General features: G+C 40.2%; 1 protein-coding gene across 1 annotated transcript in view; it reads right to left on the reverse strand.

The window, feature by feature from the left end:
• Window positions 1-5,315: 5,315 nt before the first annotated feature.
• LOC126282389 (venom carboxylesterase-6-like) overlaps window positions 5,316-24,394 on the reverse strand; it is a 72,325-nt gene continuing 53,246 nt past the window's right edge. The window contains exons 8-9 of the mRNA XM_049982046.1: window positions 11,170-11,299; window positions 5,316-5,845 (exon numbers count right to left, since the gene is read on the reverse strand). Coding sequence (XP_049838003.1) covers window positions 5,698-5,845; window positions 11,170-11,299 — 278 coding nt within the window. The 3' untranslated portion in view covers window positions 5,316-5,697. The remainder of the gene's footprint in view (window positions 5,846-11,169; window positions 11,300-24,394) is intronic.

Genomic DNA, 24,394 nt, shown 5'->3' on the forward strand with positions numbered 1-24,394 from the left:
TACGCTGGTCTTCCATAGCTGGAGCATGTGTTTCCTGGATTAGAACTACATCAATATCATTATCTACAAGGAGTTTAGATAGGTACTCACCTCTAGCTCGGCTAATACCTTTTATGTTCAGATGGCATACTCGGATTGAAGGGCCAAGTCTTTTAATCAATTGGTCCTGAAAAGGTCAATTTTTAAAGCTTTTTGATTTTGATTTCTAGCTTATTGAACATTACTCAGGGTTCACGTGTGGTATTCCACTACGGACGTGGGCTAGTTGAAACCCCAGTCTGAAGACTGGTTTGATACAGATCTCGACGCTAGTCTATCTTGTGGAAGCCTCTTCATCTTTATATTAGGTACTGCAACCTACATCCATTTGAATCTGCTCACTGAAGCCAAACCTTGGTATTTTTCAATGATTTTTACTCCCCACGTTTCCATCCATTATCAAACTGAAGATTCCTTGGTGTCACAGAATGTATTCTAGCGTTTCACGTCTCAGTTTAGTCAAGTTGCGCCATAAATCCATCCCTCACCCCAATTGAATTCAGCATCTCTGCGTTGGACGCACTATCTGTCCATATATTCTTCAACGTTGTTATGTAGCACCACATTTCAAAGTATTCTACTCCTTTCCTGTACATAGTATTTGCCATCCAAGGTTCACTTTTATACAAGGCTACAAGCCAGACTAATGCTTTCAGAAAATACATCCTAACATTTAAATTTATATTCAGCATTAGCAAATTTCTCATTTTCAGAAACGCTTTTCTTGCTGTTGACAGTCTGCGTTTTATGTGTTCTCTAATTCATCCATTGTCAGTTGTTTTACTCCCCAAACAACACAACTAATCTACTGCATTTAGTGTGGTATTTCCTAATCTAATTTCATCACAATCACTGATGTAATGTGATTATGTTCAATTATTTGTGTTTGACTTTTTGTTGATATTAATCTTACAACCTCTTCTCAAGATACTGTCCACTATTTCCAGCTGATCTTCTAAGTCATTTTCAGTCTGACAGAACTACAATGTCACATGAAGGAACAGGAAAAAATCATTTTGTTTCATGATTAATTTAGGTCTACGTGTTTTGCTACCTTTGGTTTTATTTATTGCGTAAATTAACGTATTTTCCCCATTTTATTTTTGTTTTTCCCAATATTTTGTTAATTCTCATCAATTTAGGTGATATTTTATACTAGATTATTTTTTATGTCCCATATGTTCTTTATTTTTGTCTAATTTCACTGTGTTTCTGTGATATATTGAAAACATACCTGTCGATTATATAATGCAGAGTTATACGGAAGTACCTTCTTGATATCAGAAGATGACCACTTGAAAACTAATAGATATTTAGAAAATAGAACATGTGTCTGAATTTTTAACCCACTTTACAGATGATGAATATAGGCACCATTTGTGACACGGCTAATATCAATACAGTAGTCATCCTCTTTCTGTACATGTTCCAAGGCGTCATGGTCAAAGTCAGCGACCACATTAATTATCCTCATCTGCAACTCTTGCAGGTTAAGTGACAAATGGTTCAAATGGCTCTGAGCACAATGGGACTCAACTTCTGAGGTCAATAGTCCCCTAGAATTTAGAACTAGTTAAACCTAACTAACACACACATCCATGCCCGAGGCAGGATTCGAACCTGCGACCGTAGTGGTCTCGCGGTTTCAGATTGCAGCGCCTGGAACCGCACGGGCACTTCGGCCGGCGGTTAAGTGACAGTGGAGGCAGGAACACACGACCTTTGGCGTAACCCCATAAGAAGAAATCATATGGAGATAAGTCAGGTGACTGTGGTGGCCACTGAAGAAGAGGGAAGTCGTGATTGGAAGCACATTCAATCCAATGCTGAGCCAGCTCGTTACAAAAGTAATCACAAACGTTTGAAATAAAGAGGAGTGGAGCATCATATTACTGCAAAACTAAATCTTACTCTAATTGTGAAATAAGACATTGCTGCAGCACGTCCATGTGAACGATGCCAGAGCACGGTTTTTCCCGCAAAGAAAAATTTTCAGTCAACTATTGGAGAGGACGAGGCACAAGAGATGTTAACTTTGGAACTTTTGCCTTATGTTTGGTACGAAATCGTCGCTTAACTGTTACAACTGACTCACATTTAGAGAATCGAGGATACAAAACGTAGACATCGCTCCATTATATGCCTGTTTTGACACACCTCCCCCCTATCGTGCGCTCTGCAGGTATGGTACGGCGATCATTCTGTATCGAAACTTGGAGGAATGTTCTGTCCGTTAATTTGGGTCATTTTTCTGTATGTCTTGTAGATATGGCGTAGTCATCTTTTGAAACCCTGGAGGTACTTACGATTAGCCTTATATGTAATGACATCATATATCACAAAGAAAGGAGCATTTAAATTAAATTCATTGAATATAATCAGTTACAGAAAAAAATTAGGCAACCATACAGTGTTGACAGCTTCTCAAAAGAAACTCTGTCATAAGTTCAAAGTTTTCTTCTGGGACGCTGTGCCACCGATCAATCAACACTTTACTGTAGTATGAAAACTGTTGCTGAAAGTCTATATTTGCACATAGAAGACAAATTGCCTTACACACAACTGCAGATAAGTGACAATTTACTCTTCCCTGCTGGCATGGAAAGTTTTTTTCCACTAAATTGTGAGTTTGCCATCTCAGGATTAACAGCAGTCATAATTGTCATCAAGTGGTTGAAACAAGAACCTATGGCTCAGAACACAGACTTACATGAGTCTTTGGCTAGTTAAGGGTCATCAGCCTAGTTTGCAAATGCATCCCAGTGGGTTTCAATGTTTCTTTCTGATTGTTGCAACTGGAAATGTTTGTTTCATCGTTTACTCAGTACCGTGTTTACTATTTCGTAAGTAAAGTTTCTTGTGTAGGGGAAGCTGCCAGTTAGCTTAGACGGCAGGGTGGTGATTTAGTTGAGGTGGAAAAAACCAGTAAACGTGATTCCATGAGAAGCTATCATAGTGCTTGTACAGCATAATTTAAACCCTTTATTCTATCAAGTGTGATGCATTGATGTTTGTGAGACATTACTTATTCTGTGCCGTGATTGGCTGATAGAAGCAGAGTGGGCAGGCTTTGTGTTGATGTTTGTGTGTGCGAAGCTAAAGTGCCGTATTTAGTGGCTGTCATGTTTATACTTGCGTTGTGAAAAATATTCATTAAAGGATGCTGTTCTGCGTAAGACATTTTGAGGACGATGAGGAGGTGATACACAGTGAAGCACTGGCTCCGCCACCAGGACAAGGATTCGTACTGACAGGGCGTACACGACTTTGTTTCACGCTGGAGGAAGGGATGGAGATTACGTTGAAAAATAGGGTGTGTAGATAAAACATCTTTTTTTTTGAAGTGTGTAATTCTCATTATGTTCAATAAAGAACTGTCGAAGAAAAAAATGCGGTGCATTACTTTCTAGCCCGTATAAGGTAAATTTTAGGGTCAGTATTGCCTCGCACGTTCCTACACTTCTCTGGAACCGAAATACTGATCCTCCCCGAGATCAGCTTGTACTAGTATTCCTATTTTTCTGTACGTGATTCTTGTCAGTGCTTTTGCAACTGTAACATTCACGCCTGTAAACAGCTGCTTTCTTTCGAACTGGAATTATTACATTTTTCTTCAAGTCTGAATGTATTTAGCCCATCTCGTACAATCTGCATTGCAGGTGGGATTGTTTTGTCCTGGTATTTTGTTCTAAGGATCTCATTAATTCTGCAAGTATTTCGTGTACTCCAAATGTCTTGATTTTGCATAGATCTTTGAGTGCTCTTTCAAACTCTTTTTGAAGTGTATCTGACATTGCCTGTTCATCTACTCACTCTTTTCCTTCCATAATATTATACTGAAGTTCAATTTCTTTGTAAAATGCGTATGTCAGCTAAATTTAACCAAGTGAGCTATAAAGAAAGTGGCTGCTTCAAATAAAAAAATTCTACTGCCTCGTCAGTTACATTACATAGCTATCGTTTTATCTTCTAATGGCAGCTTAGTATTTACTTGTTTACATTGGTATTTTTCGTAGTAAATAGTTTCATACATCATGTAAACATTAACTCCTGTTTATAGTATTTTACTGCTTGTCTAGCAGCTTTACAAGGAACACTGCTACCTGTCTTGTAGTTTACACAATGTTCCAATCCTTGAAAGTATATATTGAGGTAATTTGCAGAAAGAGTGTTTACTAACGTAAGTAACTGTGCCATCAGGCCTAGAGACCCATGTAATGCCGACTGAATCCTGAGTAATCCTCTGCTTTATGGCGTCGTTTGGACGTAGTATGAACAGGCATTAAACAAAAAGATTTCCTGGCCGTTGTCTGATTTCTAGACCTTCGAGCCTCTTCTCATTCAATTCGCTCCTAGAATGTCGTGATGAGGCTTAATGCGCAACCATTTCAATCTCCTCATCAAGGAAAAATACCCGTGAGTAATGTTTTTAATTTTCTGTTTATCGTTAAAGAATGTTGATAATTATTACATTGGGACCGTCTAATCACGACTGAATATCACACAAGTTTTGTAGCGTATATGATTCGCATTTATTCTTTGGAACGCCTATTTAGTGGCCTGGACTACGTACATATTTTTGTTTATGCTATTTAATTTAAATTTAGAGCTTTGTATGTAAGGCTATAAACAGCTCCGACACTTTTCATTTTTGTATGATGTAGTAATAATTTTAAGTTTTGCTCATAGATGGCATGGATGTTGATATGTGTACAGGCAGAAAGTAATGATTATCAACATACGTAATATTACACGCAACTGAGACGACATGATCCCAAAAGCTGATGTTCTTTTGATGTGAAGTGGTCGGCATTCATAATTTCTTGCCTGATGTTAGATGGGTGGAACTTGTTAATTATCTTTTCACCAGAGTAAATAATTCCATTCTGCTACTCGTAGACAAGCAGGCAAAGTATACATGAAAATTGGCAGCAACAAAAACTGTTATGGTATAACTGTATTCGTGAGTGAATGTGTGGGTTCTGAAGACCCTGATAGTGCATATCCCTCTGCAGGGATGTGCTGTTATTTACTTTACATGTTATTCTTACTCGCTTAAGCCGATTAAGAACTTTGTTTGCCTTAAATCCGCTGCACGAGAAGGTAATATACTAAAGACAACAAGGAGTGAAAATATGCAGAATAGCTCAACAATATTCTCTTCAGGTAAACACATTAAGAGACACATCTAAGCACATAGGTGTATAAACATATGCAGAGTTTCAGCTGTGTGGATACAACTTCATTCATGTGAAAATAACACTTTGGAGCAGTCGTTTTTGAATTTCCAGTACTGTATTTTTCCTTCACAAATGCAGATTTGTAGCAGTTCTTGCTGAAGTGTTAAGCACCATTACATGCTAAAATAAACCCTAATAAATTCACTATTTGCATGTTGAATCTTTTCATAGCCGAGACACTCAGATATAAAATGAGTCAGTACTTTTCTACTTGTTTTCTTTATTAAAGTGTTTTGTTTTGAGCTGTCAAATCAGTACACAGCACTGTGACTTCCCGTGAAGCACGTGAGTCCATGTTGACACGCCATGTTACGAAACATTACGTGATAAACATGCTGAGTGAGTAACAATGCACAAACATAATACGAGTCTTGAGCAGGAAGTACAGTAATGGCACACGCCAACGATTACTTAAAGTTCAGAGGGGGATATTCTGCTGCCAAAACTCCATGCGTTCCTTGAACAAGGCTTGCTCCAGATTGACGGTGTCTGTGATGTGCGCATAGTAAAGATTTGTGTTGTCGAAAGGCTCCCAGATGAACTCCTCACCCTCTGGAGATGGTGTTCTGTAAAAGAAACAAAAGTCTCAATTATTTATAATTCAGAAACGTTGCGTTGTGCGAGGCTGCTTCCAGTAAGTTTATTAAAACTGTGCAGTGGGAGGTTGGCCGTATGCCACTACCAAAACTGCGCTTTTTTTCTGTGCTGTAGTCTGGTCGCCTGGCTAAATTAAAAATTTGTACTCCTTCATACAAGCTTCTCACACTGAAAGCGCCAAAATATGAAATCACAGATAATGAAGACTACATTATGCTCAGTACACTGTCCATTCACATCAATGGGACCACCCGTCAAAAGCCTGAATAGGGCTGTGGAGCCATACGGACTCCAGTGCTGTGGTCAGCTCTGCTAGGTTTTATGGTACCACCTCATCGAGGTACTATAAAAAAAAAGAAATCGAATAACATTGGCGTGGACGGAGCTTGTGTAGTAACCATTTCTGCCGCTAGAGGGGTACAGTGTAACTCATTCTCGGTTCAGCGCCACCTGTGTTGTCGACTTGAATTGATCTATTCCTCTGGAGTGATTGTTTTTGCTAGTGCTATTTTGCTCTTGTTTCGTTTTTTATGATGGAAAATTTAAATGCACAACGTGCAGCTGCGAAATGTTATTTTCCACTCGGTAAAAATGCTGCTGAAACTGTTTTAATGTCGAAAACAACTTACCAAGATGAAGGTATGGAAAAATCTCAAGTGCACGGGTGGTTTGCTCGATTTAAAAATGGCTACCCGAATCGATGAAAATTTTTAAAACATTCTAGAGCTTGTGCTCACAGACCGTCGACAGACAATTAATGAACTGTCAGGGATTAGTGGTTATTTTGGAGCTACGTTCATCGAATTGTAATGGAAGATTTCGGAATGAAAAGGGTTGCTGCCAAGTTTGTTCCTTGGGTGACCGATAATCAAAAGGAACGTTGATTTGAAACTTGACGTGCTTGGAAACAACAGCTTGAAACTGATCCAGATTATCTGTTGGAGGTCGTTACTGGTGATGAGTCATGGTGGTATGGTTACGACCCAGAAACAAAGCAACAGTCAAGCCAGTGGAAGGCGTTATCGTCACCCTCTCAAAAAAAAAAAAAAAAAAAAAAAAAAGTCGTCCAGTCAAATCATGCATCAAAACAACGCTTTTTTGATGCTAAGGGCGTAGTTCATTCAGAGTTTATTCCCAGGTCAGACCGTCAATTAAATATTTTATTTGTATGTTTTACGAAGACTGTGCAAGAGTGTTCGTCCAAAAAGACCCGATTTGCGGTCAACAGGAGACTGGTTCTTCCACGACAACCCACCTGTCTCTGTTAGACAGTTTTTAGCTAACAATGACATGGTTCCGCTGTCCTATCCTCCTTAATCGCCTAACCACCCTCTGGGCGACTGAAAAGGGGCATGAAAGGAAATAGATTTGACAACATTGAGGAAGTCAAGAATAAAACGAGGGAGGAGCTGTCATCCATTTCTAAAGCTGACTATAAAAAACTTTTCGAAATGTGGTAGCACCGACGGGACAGATATACTAATTGTAATGGAGAGTATTTTAGAGGCGATAAGTCTGTTTTGTACACAGTCTGAAAATATATAGCTTTTAAGAAGTAATTCCGTTTTTTTTGGGTACCTCCTCATAAATCTGCGGGTTTCAATGACCGGAGGAGTACAGTAGGCTCATCGTTGTGCTCTTCGAATCACACACATACAGTGTGAGCTACGTGATACGTTGCATTGTTCTGCTGGTAGATGCAAAGTGCCGAGGAAAAACAAACGGCATGTATGGGTGGACATGGTCCCCAGGGATGGATGCAAGTTTATTTTAATCAGCTGTGCCTTCCAGGGAATGTCATGAAAGTATTCCACAGATCATAACGCTCGTTCCTCTGACCTGGTTCCTTCCGACGATTGTTGCAGGGCTGTAGACATCAGAGGCCACCTGTCCAATGGATAAAACGTGATTCATCTGAAAAAGCCACCTGCCGCCGCTCAGTGCACGTCCAATTGCGGTTATGGCGTGCAAATTCCGTCCTTCGTCACCTATGAACAGCAGCCAGCATGGGTGTATGAAGCAGGTGCCTGCTTCGAAGGCCCTTACACAATAGCTTTCGCAGAATGCTCATTGAAGAGGCACTGCTTGTAGCCCCTTGGTTCATCCTGGGCGATGAGTTGCTCGACAGTTGCACATCTGTTCACCCGTACTCATCTCCGCAGCTGTAGTTCATCCCTGTCATCTAAGGCCCGTGGTTCACCACGGCTTGCCTTAGATAGCTCCAGTTTGCCAAGCAAGCTTTACTTTAACCATTGCGCCCCGCGAAAAGTTTCCAGACTCAGCCGTTTCAGAAACGTCTCCTCCCTGGGCACGAAACCTAATGATCATACCCTTTCGGATATCAGATAAATCGCTCTGTTTTCTCATTGCGACAATGACTGCAATGTTTACCGCGTCCCCCCGACAAGATTCATATATTCTCCACTGCTGGGGTTGCAACTTCCGGTCTATGACTAGGTATTGCACATTGACTTCGAACACACCTGGCGGACACATTAATGTGTAGAAAAATGTAAGTTAATGTGGATGAATAGGAGAAAGAAACCGGTAATGTTCAGGTACCCTGAGTGACACAGTCACGTTGTTTAAATATCTGTTACAAGGCGATTTGAAATGTAACGAATGTGGGAGGACTGTGGTAAGAAAAGCGAATGGTCGACTTCGGTTTATTGCCAGAATTCTAGAAAAGGGCAGTTAATCTGTAAAGAAGATCGGATACAGGACGCTAGTGTGACTTATTCTTGAGTACTGTTCGTGTGTTTGGGATCCATACCAGGAAGATTAAAGGAAGGCGTCGAAACAACCCAGAGGTGAGCTCCTAGATTTGTTACTGGTGGGTTAGACAACACGCATATGTTGCAGAGTTGCTTAGGGAATTCAAATGGGAATCGCTGGTAGGAAGGCGAAGTTCTTTTCGAGGAACTCTATTGAGAAGATTTAGAGAGCCGGCACTTGAAACTGACTGCAGAGCAATTCTGTTACCTCTCACATACACTGCATGTAAGGAACACGAAGATAAGATACTAGAAATTAGGGTTCATACGGAGTCATAGAGAGAGATGTTTTTTCCTCGTTCTGCACTGATCATTCAGAACATTATGACTACTAAATCCATCTATAGAAACCCGTCCAGCTGAAGCAGCATCACCTGCCGAGGAATGGCTGCTCGTCAGTCACAGGAACAGTGCGTGTAGTATCAGTTAGCGTGATGTCCGTGGGTAAAGTTTGGAAAGCGCGCGATCTATTTGAGTTTGACTGAGGGCACATTGTGACGGCCTGAAGGCTCGACACTAGCATTTCCGAAACTGCACGACGCGCTGGGTGTTTGAGGAGTGATGCGGTAAGTGTCTTCAACAAGTGGCCAAACCAAGGTGAAATCATGTCCAGACGTCGTGGGGTTGGGCGGCCGTCTTTCATTTCAGATCTCAGACGTTGGAGGCTGAGCTGACTGGTAAAGCAGGACAGGCGGCGAACTGCGACAGAACTGACATCAGACTTTAATGGTGGGTAGAGAATAAGTATGCCTGAAAATACAGTGTACCGAACACTCCTAACGATGAGCCTCCACAGCTGACGACCCATGTATGTCAGTGTTAACACCATGACATCGGCAACTACGACTGAAATAGGTAAGTGACCCTCAGCACTAGACATCGGCGTAGTGCCAGAGCGTTGCAGGGTCTGATGAATCCCGAAATCTTCCTCATCATGCCGATGGGAGCGAGTGAATCCGTCGTCTTCCAGGGAAACAGCTCCTTGACGCCTGTGCTGTGGGTGGGAGACAACTGGCGGCGGCTCCATTATGTTCTGGGGAATACTCACGTGGGCATTGATGGGTACAGCGGAGCAAGGCACCATGATGACCAAGGAGTATTGTACACTGGTTGCAGATCACGTACACCTCTTCATGACGATCGTGTTTCCTGATGGCAGTGGTAGTTTTTGATAAGATAATGCGCTATGTCACAAGGCCAGGAGTGTAATGGAGTGGTTCAAGGAACACAGTGGCGTGTTCCAGTTGATGGGTTGGCTGCCCAACTCGCTAGATCTGAACCCGATCAAACACATCTGGGATGTGATAGAACCTGGTGTCAGAGCTCATCGCAACCCTCTGACTTTTGTGTGCAGATGTGATGCCAACTCCCTCCAGCTACCTACCAAGGAACCATCGCTACCATGCCACGACGCGTCGCCGCTGTTATCCTTGGCAAAAATGGGCATACCGGCTGTTAGATAGGTGGTCATCATGTTGCAGCTGATCAGTGTATTTGAGAGTGGAACAGGTAAGGAAGTGACTAGTAGTGGTACGGGGTAACCTCCGCTACACGCCGTACAGTGGATTGTGGATATCGATGTAGATGTAAAAGTAGACTGTGTATAACTCAAAATGGCTCAAATGGCTCTGAGCACTATGGACTTAGCATCTGAGGTCATTAGTTCCCTAGAACTTAGAACTACTTAAACCTAACTAACATAAGGACATCACACACATCCATGCCCGAGGCAGGATTCGAACCTGCGACCGTAGCGGTCGCGCAGTTCCAGACTGAGGTGCCTAGAACAGCTCGGTCACACTGGCCGGCTGTGTATAACTGATGCGCGTCACTCAAATACAGTTTTCTTTCGATTCTCCTCCCCCGTTTGCCCTTTTGTCACTCGTTTTGATGTAAAAAACCGTAAATATCGTCCACATATGTGTTTTTCACAAAATCTCTTGGTATTGTTACCTTTTACACATTTTAACCGTATTTAAATACAGTTTATGTGGCCTTTGGCTGAAGAGCGGTTTTTATCCACTGCCAGCCCACTTTCCCCCATTCAGACACCATGCCGGAATTAGTAGTTCATGTACGAAACTATCTAGTGGAAAGAAACAACAAGATACTATATTTGTAAACCAAAAGATGTTGTTTCAACTTTTACATCGTAAAATACTATTACTCTGAATCTAAGTGAGGTAACAAGAATAAAACAAATGTCTTACCATACACGAGATGACTGAAAATCAGAAAAGTTTGATCTCAAAGTAACGAAACAAGCTTCCTCTGTCAAACTCACTAACAAGAACTAATTTTACCTCTTCTCGGCAGGCAGCAGCACTGTTCACGGCAAAAAAATATGCAGTGGCCACTTTTCCCGCCCTCATCACCTTCCCCTGCCATCCACTATGTACAGTCTTAGGGCCCTTACACTATTAGCGAAGAGATGCTGGGGTGATAATAACAGAAGATGAAAGGAACAAACTCCCTTAGCTGTTGCAGTACATAAAACGCAGCACTTATCCTCCACTTACCCGTACTTAATGAAGTTGCTCCACAGCCGTATCATGGCTAGCCTCAACTGACCAAACGTCGTATTGGGATCCGGCAGGCCCATACGTTCGTTGTAGAACATCATGAAGCCCTGCGAGGCGTGGCTTGTACCTAAGAAAGAGAAACTCTGGCTGCAGTTTAATCGTAAAACAATAAGTATATAACTAAATTTAAAAATGTAAAGTGTTTCAGAGGGAAGTGGGGCTCAAAACAATGTTTCGACATCACTGTCTGAACTGCCCCAGGTAATCATTGGGACAGTTCTTTGAAATCCATTACCAGTTTCAACGCCATATGCTTGTCTAATCGAAGTATATCAACGTTTCTAATGATTTCAAAAACTCAGACACGAAGCTTTAATAATGTACATTTTTGAATCAATTAACAACTGATACCAGGATTACAAATAACTGAAAACTAGACGTACACCCACCATAATAAGAAACGAAGGATGGGATCGATGATTAGAACAAATCAACGAGGCTACTAACAGGTCTTATGAGCGAGTCTGGTTCTATATCATCATCTGTTACGTAAGCATGGTGTCCACCATTTTGCTGACACCAGGCGGTGCTCTATAGTACACAGTCTGTACTATTAAGACGGAAAAATAACTTTAATCTCAAGTGCTGTTCACAGGTAATGTTCTTTCACCTTTTAAAGACTGTCATTTCAGCACATTGTCTTGCCTGTGATACTCTGTGTACCATTTCCGTTAGTTGAACGTGATTTGCAGGAGCATATTATAATAAAGCTAGTTATGGTGAAACAAAATGCATTAACCAGTCTTGAATAATAGGAAATGACTGATTCCCAAGTTAAAGACTCAAAACCCAGAAATCCACTACCAAATAGCTATACGAAAATGTATAAACGCCAACATATGTAATTAGTATGATTAATATGGACATTTCAAAGTGATAGACAACGAAACAATTATTCGTACTTTTTTCTTTAATGTGTGCTCCAAAAATAAATATACGATATTATTTTCTTTGCTATATCTTGTCACAGGTAAATCTTTGTTCTTGTCCAATATGAGTATGGAGTACGATTTATGTATGTGTTGAACTAGCATGGTAGTTGAAGCTAATTATATTGCTAAGTGAAATAACTAAAAATATATCTATTCGACAACAGAAACTCAACGAGTGTTCATATCTTTTAAGAAAATGAAGCCGAGTATTTCTTAGACCAGTATATGAAGTTGCATTTCAGAATCTAGGATGAGCATCCATTACGAGCCCATAATTTCCGACAGTAAAGAAGAACAATAAGAGATGAGTACTATGAAAACTGTTTGCTACCTTTCACTATCTCAGCGTGACAAACGATGTGTAATTGTTACCAGCCGCCAAAATTTAAACTTACTTCAAAATTGATGAATAGACTTTGGGTAATAAGAGGGTGCTGACTGTTGGAACAGTAACTGCTGAACCAAGATAAGTGTGGGTAGGGATGACAATCGAACTCGGATGCTGAGGGGCCTGACTGTCAAACAAAAGGTTCATTTGTTATGCCGTGCGGCGCCACTGAACAACATCTCTGGTATATTTTATTTGTCGTCAACGAGACAATGATGTCTCAGTTTTGGAAAACTCTAACATGGCCTGCACTTCCCACATATCTCCATAAAGTCACATTTCAGCGTGACAACTTGCGCCCGTCGTAAAGCACGCTATTTTTTCTCAACTGCCTTATGGAAGGCGGCGTTTAATTTGGAAAACATGAAGCAGCAACTACAACAGCTAACGCTAGAGAATCATTCAAGATTTAGTGGCATCACAACATTCATTAATTCCTTCATTGGAATGTAGTTTCGCCTGCTTTAAATGATGTCTGCGTGCTCTCCTTCGAAGGTGTTTACGGAATTAGGAATGTTCACTCACTTATTTTCACTGCATTTTGTAACAGTTGTTAATGGGGAGGTATAACTTTTATTATTATAAGATTAGACAGTGTTTATAATTGCGTATTATAACTAGAAAAAAATGATATGAAATGATGCAGCTAAGAAACTACCCACCAAATCTTATTGGCTCCCTTTTAGTTTTTGCGATGGTGAACCAAGTACGTTCAAATGAGTCTGAGCACTATGGGACTTAACATCTGAGGTCATAAGTCCCCTAGAACTTAGAACTACTTAAACCTAACTAACCTAAGGACAGATCACACATCCATGCCCGAAGCAGGATCTGAACCTGCGACCGTAACGGTCGCGCGGTTCCAGACTGAAAAGCCTAGAACCGCTCGCCCACAGCGGCCGGCTAAGCAAGTACGTGCAGACAGCACCGAAACAGAACGGTTGATACACGAATTGGTTAGCTGATATGGTCTAGTTGCTCCGAACTCACCCAGAATAGCGAAATTTTCAGTTCACTTTTCCCGTTCAGAAATCACCTGTTAATGTCACTCCATACTGGTTGTCTTTAAATGTATGGGACGTGGTTGCTACATCCCTGAATTTCACGCTGTGCTGGCTTCAATAGCGCGAAAGCAAATTGACCATTGACTACCAGTTCCATTATTATCGGTTCCCGCATTTATTCCATTCGCGACTGAAACGACGGGAAATGAAGTTAATACGGGTTCCGAAAACTCGAAAAATGTACAAGGAGGGGTCCTATATGTGTTTTATACGCGGCAACGTCAGATTTTAGTAAGCACTAATTCCCCCGAACTCGCCCCGAGTATCGTATTCTGCAGATCACCTTTACGGTTACCGTTAGTTTCGTTCCACATTGAATCGACGTAGTACTGTTTCTGCGTCAGAGTACAAGAATGCAGGAGCTGAATAGTGCAGAATTTTTTACTCTCGCCTACTACATTCATTTTACATTTTTGATCAGGTAAGGTTAGCTGTCATTCATTACGTGTAGCGAAAATTCTGGGTCTTCTCAGGGATGAGACTTCTGCCGAAGGCAGTATCATTATCATTAGACACATCTTCGTTGTTTCTCAGATTATTTTGTGCACTGACGAGGAGAAGAACACGGCTAATCCATCTCCCATGTTTCCCAGAAACTTCGCTCGGTGAAAGAAGGGTCAAAATTAGCGGACACGTATCACGGCTTATCCGTAGATGTTAACGACGTTTCTTTCCCGAGTGAGATTCATACGAAGAAATATCGCTGTGGCAAACCTGCCTTCGCGTGATGCTCTTGCTGCTCAGAAGTTCTATGATTCTAATTTTTATACGATCGGTATCATTCGGGGGAATGCGCCAAATATTCCAGAAGATTAAAAATAAGAATAAAATGTGAGAATTAAGAACTGTTATAAGAATGAAATATAAGAATAAGAGATTTTAAAGAGATTGTAACCCTTGAAAATACCAAACACAATATATAATGTATAGTCAATGTACGTGATCTTACAATTAATATAACACCTTTGAGTAACCTAACTTGATAACAAATATTCGTGTAGTGATCTTCTACGGATGTAGATAGATAAATGAAAAAAAAAGTAGATAATGGCGATGGTTGGGTTTGGAACACTGGACTCTTCAGAGAGAGGCATTTGCGCTAGCCAGTAGCCCACCAGTTGAGTCGGGCAGGTTGCGCGTTAAAAGACATCTAAATTTCGTCGAAAACTTTGACGGTCGTTTTTTCAGAAACGGGCGAGTATCTACGGATAAGAAGTGTTCCCTTTTTTGGCTCCTCTTCCACTGACCGAAGTATCTGGGAAATCGGGTCATGGGACATACCGTTTTCTCCTCGTGAAAGCTCAACTTTTCCATTATTTTAAGTCTACCTCCTGACTCTACTATCGTTTAAGACAAGTGCTCGGGATTGCAACAAGCAAGCGCACACAAATATTGGACGGATATATGGATGCCTCCCCCCACCCCCACTCAACTCCCATCAACCCTCACTTCAAATCGTTGAGTGTCTTGTTCTCCTCTTCGCAATCCGTATGGGTTTTCTCCAATTATCCATATGCTGTACCGGCTAATAAAGTTCTCACATATCGTCAAACACTAGGAATATAATTGTCAATGGTTTTTCCGCAAAACTACATTTCATCACATAAATGGTTCAAATGGCTCTGAGCACTATGGGACTTAACATCTGTGGTCATCAGTCCCCTAGTACTTAGAACTACTTAAACCTAACTAACCTAAGGACATCACACACATCCATGCCCGTGGCAGGATTCGAACCTGCGACCGTAGCAGTCACGCGGTTCCGGACTGACCGCCTTATCCGCGAGACCACCGCGGCCGGCCATTTCATCACATCACGACACTGTATCCTCCATCCTTGAGAACTCCGATCTGAGTTCTCCTAATCATGTTGTAGTTAGGGATGGTTGTTATGACTGAAACAACCGGTTTTCGGTTATACCGTTTTTTTATCTCCAATGTAACCTGAGTTTTAAAACCGCTCAAGATAACCAGTTTCTGAAATAATCGATTTTCTGTTTTTCTTGCTATTATTTCAGCAGTTAATGTACACGTCGAACAAAGACTGAAAAATTCTAACAGTTCATGACACTTCTGCAACACTTTTCAAGAAACACAGATTCAAAGTATCGAGTAAAATAGTAGTCCAGTGAAACTGTCAGAAAAAAAGTCTGTACCTTGCAAAAGGTGGGGTAGAAGATATTATTTTTTTAACTCGTTCATATTGTTGGAAAGGTTAGAAAACCAAGTTTTGCCAACAAAATTTCTCTTGGGAAAACTTTCTGCAATCAAAAAACTTCAAAAATTTCGGACTTTTTTCAGTTTTTTCAAAATATCTTAGTTTCATTTGCTCCTATCGCTTTGACGTCTATTTTCTTTTTTATAGAGCACAAAATTCTCTACAAATTTGATTCTTACCATTTTTTCTACTCCCAGTATCTAAAGCGCTACAGCGCGTCAAAAAATACCAATTTTTCAAAATTTCGAGCAAAGAATAGTTGGTGATAATTTCCACGATGTAAAGTTCCGTAGAAAAGATAAAGTTGTGACTCTCCTTTCTGCGTTCAATTCTGCAAAAGCTGGGAGCACTAAAATTACTCCTGTTGATACTTTAACTCTTTTCCAAAGGATTTGTTTAATGAAACAAAGTGAAGAAGAGCTAAAAGCCTTTCTGAAATATGAACTTGCTCCTTACCCAATGTCCCTAATATCAGAAAAAGGAACAAAATCTTCATTCTACAATGCCTTCGTTTTAGTAGCAGATGTGAAGTCAGATGGACCCAGTAAATTTTTTGTCATTGATGGAGGGTACCTTATCCACGAACTGACTTGGACTTGAAATGTTTGCTTCAAGTCAATAGCCCAAAGCTATGTTTCTTACCTGCAACGTAATTTTGGATCCCAATTTGCTATTGTATTTGATGGGTATCCATGTGAGGGAGAGAAATGTAGCACAAAGAGTGCTGAGAGGATTCATAGGTCCAAACAACATTTTTCGGTTGACGTTGTGGTTGAATCAGAGATGGTGAACCAAGTCCCTCAGGACAAGTTCTTGTACAACGAAGGAAACAAGATGCGTTTGATCACACTTCTTAAAATGTAATTTATGGAGTGTAGCATTGAAGTGCACCAGGCACAAGGAGATGTTGACGTTATAATTGTAACAGCTGCCATTTCAAGAACCAAAGATTTTGGAAGTGTTGTCATTGTAGGAGAACATGTTGACCTGCTTGTGCTCGTGACCGGTTTAGGTGAAGGCATTGAAAAGTTATTTTTCTTAAAGCCAGGAAGAGGAAATGCAGAAAACAAGTGGTTTTCCACTGCATCTTACACGTTTGACAGTGAATATATTCTGTTCACTCACGCCTTTAGCGGATGTGATGAAACATGTGCTTTTTTTTGGTCGAGGAAAAATTACATGCTGAACACCTAACCTCAGCGCTTTGTACGTTGAATAAACCACATGCTACCCGTGAAGAAATAATAACTGCAGGAGAACAGGTTACTAGACCATCTGCGGTACCAGCTATTCGCCAAGTCTGCCACAAAAAGCAAACTGAATATTGCACGGTTGCCACCTACACAAGATGCTGCACAACATCATTCGTTGCGGACTTACCAACAAGTCCAAAGTTGGATGGGAAACTGGGAACCTCCTGAGAAATGGGGCTGGAATCACAGTGACCACGGTCCAATACCCGTTATAATGAGCCAAGATCCAGCACCTGAAGCACTTCTTCACATTGCTTCATGCTCATGCAAGGTGAACTATGGCGGAGCGTGCTCCTGCAGAAAAGTGGGTTTGAAATGTTCTTCAATTTGCAAGAAATGTATTGGGGTCAACTGTGAAAACGTGCCAAAATTTTTATATGAAGACTGTGCAGAAGATGTTATGAAGGATGTTGAAGAAACCGCTGACGGAACCAACGAACTTGCTGAGGCTGACTCGCTGGTTAAAGAAGAGGTCAATCTGGGATCAACTCTATGTACAGACCCTGAATCCGTAACTCAAGGTATTTCTTGTGACACTGAGGAACCTGGCACATCAAAACGTTGGAAGTGATGCTCATATCTGTCTCAAGTGCGCTTAAGTGCAATATTACAAGTATTACACATCCAGAACTGTCAATATTTTTTAGTAACTGACAATGCATTTTAATTGTAATAAAGCTACTTATTTTTAATGTCAACTGTGTGGCTTTTATACACAAGAATAATTACCTACCTAATTAGGTCGCCTATTGCAGCTAATAATAGTTCAGTTTCTGAGACAATTCGTGCGTGCGAGCGCGCGCGCGCGTGTGTGTGTGTGTGTCTCAATGATTTATATTTATAGTTTTACAAATACCAGGGCTGTGGCGGCCCATAGTGAACTTCAGGTAGTGATGTAAGAATCACAATAGTTGGGTGCCCAGCAATCCCCATATTGCATACAGAGAAATTGAATACCTGAAAGTGAGGTGGTAAATTCCAACATATAACATGGTGTATAATGTATTTATACTACACAAACAGAAACTCAAAAAATAGTGTTAAAAATAAGGTATCTTGCCACTATGTTCAAAAATTGAAAAATTGGCATTTTTTGAGGCTCTGTAGCGCCTTAGATATTGGGAGTAGAAAAAAATGGTAAGAATCAAATTTGTAGAAAATTTTGTGCTCTTTAAAAACGAAAATAGGCGTTAAAGCGATAGGAGCAAATGAAACTGAGATATTTTGAAAAAAAACTGAAAAAAACCGAAATTTTCGAAATTTTTTGACTGCAGGAAGTTTTCCCAAGCGAAATTTTGTTGGCAAAACTCGGCTTTCTAATCTTTCCAATAATATGAACGAGTTGAAAAAAATAAACTCTTCTACCCCACCTTTTGCAAGGTATATCTACTATTTGACTGGACTATAGGTAAATAAAAGAAAACTTACTTGGTCTACCAATCGCTGCTTTTCTCGAAAAGTAATGAGGGGTTGAGTACTACAAGAATTTCACCAGTATTCTCCATTAGATTCCAAAGTTTTAAATCTCTGCCCAAAAATCATCTTATAATCGAGAATGATACCACTACTTGTGCATTAAAGCCAGTGCTTATCGCTGAAAACTGAGGTTGAGGTTCTTTTTCGTATTCAGTTGTCTGTTTCAAAAGGGTACAACCAGATAAATGAGAAGAGTTTGAGCGGATTTTGTTGCGTTGATTTACTTTAACATTTCGGGCGATAAACATACGTTTTATTCAAATATAAGTCTTTAGTTTTTACAGGAATTGAGTACAATTGATCTTTAACTGACAAAATCAAAATGCTCATTCGAAAAATTCATATGAATGAGTTAGATAATAGGCAAAATATGAAATTTACGAGGAACAAATACAAAACTATTGTTAAAATTTCAATAATGAATTACTGTATAGGCCGATATTTATTCTTCAGTATGTTAATAAATACTAATTCTGTAATGGGTTTATCTGTAAGTTGACTCATTTCATCGGAAACATTAATATGCCGGCCGGAGTGGCCGTGCGGTTCTAGGCGCTACAGCCTGGAGCCGAGCGACCGCTTCGGTCGCAGGTTCGAATCCTGCCTCGGGCATGGATGTGTGTGATGTCTTTAGGTTAGTTAGGTTGAAGTAATTCTAAGTTCTAGGGGACTGATGACCTTAGAAGTTAAGTCCCATAGTGCTCAGAGCCATTTGAACCAATACACTGAAGCGCCAAAGAAGCATGTATAGGCATGCGTATTCAAATACACAGATATGTAAACAGGCAGCATACGTCGCTGCGGTCGCAACGCCTCTATAAGACAAGTATCTGGCGCAGTTGTTACATCTGTGGCTGCTGCTACAACGGTGGGTTATCAAGATATGAGTTTAAACGTGGTGTTATAGTCTATGTGCGAGCGATGGGACATAGCATATCCGAGGTAGCGATGAACTGGGAATTTTAAAGTACGACCATTTCACGAGTGTACCGTGAATATCAGGAATCCGGTAAACATCAAATCTCCGACATCGCTGCGGCCGGAAAAAGATCCTGTGAGACCGGGACCAACGACGACTGAAAAAAATCGTTGAAAGTGACAGAAGTGCAATCCTTCAGCAAATTGCTGCAGATTTCAATGCAGGGCCAACAACAACTGTCAACGTGTGAACCATTCAACGAAACGTCATCGATATGGGATTTCGGAGCCGCAGGCCCTCTCGTGTACCCATGACGAAACATACCTTTACGCTTCGCCTGGGCCCGTCAACACCGACATTGGACTGGTGAATACAGGAAACATGTTGCCTGGTCGGACGACTCTCATTTCAAATTGTGTCGAGCGGGTTTACGTGTACCGTTATGGAGACAACCTCCTGAATCCATTGGCCCTGCATGTCAGCAGGGGACTGTTCAAGCTGGTGGAGGGTACGTAATTGTGTGGGACCTGGGCAGTAGGAGTGATATGGGATCCCTGATACATCTAGATAAGCTTTGATAGGTGACACGTGCGTAAGCATTTTGTCTGTTCACCTGCATCCGTTCATGTCCATTGGGCAATTCCAGCAGTACAATGCGACGGTCCACACGTCCAGAATTGTTACACAGTGGCTCCAGGAACACTCTTCTGAGTTTAAACACTTCTGCTGGCCACCAACGCCCCACACATGGACGTTATTGAGCACATTTGGGATGCCTTGCAGCGTGCTGTTCAGAAGGGATCTCCACCGTTGTATATGTTAGACACTTGCGTTCTGGACTGCTAAGTTTACCGCGCAAATGAGAGCTTAAGAGTGATGCATTTCAATCGTGTAATTTGCCTTACAGTAGTAGCGCCAGTGGTAGCATACACTTACAACAGCACGTGAGATCCGTGGAAGATGTGTAGGAACTTCAAAAGTATTTTCCTCACGGAAGAAAGTGCTGATAAATTATTGTGACGATTCAGATAAAACCAGTTTACTGAGCTCAGTTAAAGTCAAATCTGACAAATATGTGCATGAAATAACGAGTACGTAATAAAGATTTTCGAAGTGAGTTATCAACGAAAAGATGTCAGCATGATGTAGAAGGTAACAAAACTACGCTTTAGGCCATTTGCAAGTTGAATACTTTGCGCGCTGTTTCGCAGAAATGTTCCTGTTGTCTCAGGGAAAAACTCTGAAAACCTCTACCTGCAGTGCCAACCATGTGTTCTTGGACTTGCTGCAGTATCAGTTGCCACGCAAGTAGTTTGGAAGGATGCTTTAGCTAGGATAGTTAATTCAAATGCTTTCTGCAAATAAGGCCCCTGTATCGTTATAGCGCGGGAGCGCTGTAAGTCTTGGTGTTCGATGCCTGTTTGGGGTAGGAACAAGAGGTAAACAGTTTTTGGTTTAGTCCGGACCGGCAGCCATTCGTATAGCCATTCGAACATCAGGCCTTACTGTAGCTATATTACAATATATTAAGCAAGGTTTGAATGGCGAAATCTTCCAAAATTTTTAGTTTGGCTGAAATTATAGCTCAACTAATGGCATCGTTTCTAATTTCGCTGTTCGGATTTTGCTTGTAAAATCAGCCACCCTTCAATGATACCGGTCTGGAAACTGATAGTTCAAACTTGGCTCACCGGTAAATCGGACCTTGATCTGATAAGTTTTAACCCTTTGAAAAAATTGTACTCCGTCTGTATTTTATGCGAAAAAAGTTTTATACCTTAAATGGATCGGTTCAAACATTGCACGACGATAGATAAATGGATAAATTCAAAAAGTTGTTTTTTTTATTTGCCAGTCTTTATTCGCTGTCAAGAGACGATGGTTTAAAGTCTAGCTAAATATACTGTAGCACGTAATATTCGTTCTTACCTGAAATGAATGCGTGGAAACGGTTTAAACTGAATCAAATAAATGGAAAACGCGTTAGTGCGCTATAAATTGAAAACTGATTCAAAAATTTAGTCTTATTCGGATTTTACTCGCAAAAAACACGTTTTTTGTGAGGTTTTCTTACACGCGCCACTTCTGTGTTTCACTCTTGCGCGAATCGATTCAAATTTTGTAAGGAGGTAGACACATACAAGTAGTTAACAGTCTTTCTGTTCTCTTGTGAAAGCTTTATCCTCTGCCACGATATGGCGCTCAAAATGTGCACATAAAATGCACGTAAAATTTTGTTACGCAAATCGCACTCGCTGAGACGTTTTAAAGACATACGGACGACAAGCAAAAATATTTATACTGTAATTATAAGAAGTGTTTGACAAACTCTTTCATCATTCGGGATTTACGTACGAAAAATTACGCATTTGCATATGAAAATGTGTTTCGTAGGCGTGTGTTGCATTTTAAGGTCAGCATTAGAATAAAATTTAAAAATATCCGGATAATTGCGTGCAGGATTCGTGCACAGATGGTTCTGTAAAATCTAATTATGTGTGCATATAGTTCATGCATCCTAGGACTCGAGAATCACGACGATTTTTTTCTGTTATCGATGTTCATACAAGCAAGATATACGTCTACACATTCCTGAGAAAAAGGAATCTTAACAGATAAACGGACTGACAGACAATCCGATAGCAAATAGCCAAAAATGTTTTTCGTATTGTAATTAAAGAGTAACAATTTTCGGATATTTTTCCGTTGCTTGTACTGTGAAACCTCACATCTTGACAAATATCATGATTCTAGGTCAACAAGAAGTACTCTTTAGGTTCTGATGAATGAGTTCGTATCAAAATAAGTGACATAAACTGCCAAGTCTTTTGATGCATTGACTTAGGAGCTTAAAGTTTTACAACACCAAGGGACCGTTGATCTTAATATGTAACATAAATTTCAATTTGATAACTGTGCCGTTTCGATGTTCATGCATAAAATATTCTATTCAGCGGTGCCTTAAAACCATCGAGAAATCTTTGGACTTGCTAAACATTGCATGTACCAACCCAGAAGTATTCACAAACCTGTACAAAAAGATGCACTGCTTGCACGAACATTTAAAGCTTTGTCGATGACCACACAGAAAATGAAACTAATGCAAAAACTTCTATGAAAATAACTGTCAGAAAAAAGGTCACCTTATTTATAACCAATATAAACTGCTTTACTGCAGTTTCTTCGAAAACTTCTACGCTATATTGTAGAAAATTTATTTTCGGTTAAAACAAGCTTAATTTCGACCATTTTAGTAAGGACTGAAAAGTTGAACGTATTTTGTGGTGTGTACTTTGTTTCACCGTTCTTCTACTTATTTCAACCAATCATACTCATACTTAATTTGCATTGGTTGTTGCAACACTTCTCGCCAAAATTATTCACCCGAGTTTTTCTAGCGGCGGTTACTTAATTTTGAATTTTTATTGTTGAATACTTTAAATAAACAATGACAAGGATTTTAAGATAAGAGATAAGATTTACGCTTTTCAGTAGTTATTATTACTCAGGGTGCGATATAGTAAGCTGTTAAGTAAGGTTATTTAAGTGATTACAGAGTAACAGTTTTCGGATTTTTTCCGTTGCTTGTACTGTGAAACCTCGCATCTTGCCAAAAATCATGATTCTGCGTCAACAAGAAGTACCCTTTAGGTTTTGATGAATGAGTTTGTATCAAAATAAGTGACATAAACTGCCGTATCTTTTGATGCACTGACTTAGGAGCTTAAAGTTTTACAACACCAAGGGACTGTAATATGTGACATGAATTTCAATTTGATAAACATAAACAGAGTAACATAATTAATGAGGAGGTATTGAATAGAATTGTGGAGAAGAGGAGTATGTGGCACAACTTGACTAGAAGAAGGGATCCTTTGGTAGGACATGTTCTGAGGCATCAAAGGATCACCAACTTAGTACTGGAGGGCAACGTGGAGGGTAAAAATCGTAGAGAGAGACCAAGAGATGAATACCCTAAGCAGATTCAGAAGGATGTAGGCTGCATTAGCTACTGGGAGATGAAGAAGCTAGCACAGGATAGAGTAGCATGGAGAGCTGCATCAAACCAGTCTCAGGACTGAAGACCACAACAACAACAACAACAACAACAACAACATTTAAGTGATATGGTCGTATCGTAAATTTATCTACGTAATATAAACTATTTACATACATTATTATCTTAATTTCGTGCAGTATTTGATATTTCGTTCGGTATCCTGTTTATGTTTGCTGTTATTTTGTGCGTTTGTATATATGGTCTCATATGTATATGAATAAAATGTGTGTAGCTATAAAATAAAACAATTTCAGAAACAATAAAAAACTAGACAAAATTAAAAAATTCAAATATAATACAAAATAACAAAATAATAAAAACGAAAATTATGAAAAATTAAAAAAATTGAAAATAAAACAAGGAAACTCCCGTTGGCGTGTGACCGTGACGTGATGGTGAGGCTTGTACATGTTCAACCATCCCAGGCAGGTTACCATAAAGGGACCATGCTCGACTCAAGCAACATGATTCTAAAGTCAATAAAAAACATATACTGGATCAGTCGTCGCCCGAGTCAATAAAAATCTACATTGTTTGCGAAGTTACGGCGGTTGAATGTTAAAATTACGGTAGAGTAAAAGTTTGGAACCAGAATAAAATGATCACATCATAGCGCGAAAAAGGCGAATATGTACTAGCCAGAGTTAGGGATGTAAAAGGAGGGAACTAGCATTCGACTAATCTGACAGCCTCAAAGACATCTAAATCAAAATATCTTACTCGCGCTTCAGATAGCATGTGTTGTCAACCACCATTCAGGACCACACGCATCATTAACTTATCAAGCAATAGTTTTTATTCTTATCAAAGAACTTCTAATCAGGCCCTAGCAATGTGGTGAATGTGAATAAG

This window comes from Schistocerca gregaria, chromosome 7 (assembly GCF_023897955.1).
Source record: "Schistocerca gregaria isolate iqSchGreg1 chromosome 7, iqSchGreg1.2, whole genome shotgun sequence".
NCBI lineage: Eukaryota > Metazoa > Arthropoda > Insecta > Orthoptera > Acrididae > Schistocerca > Schistocerca gregaria.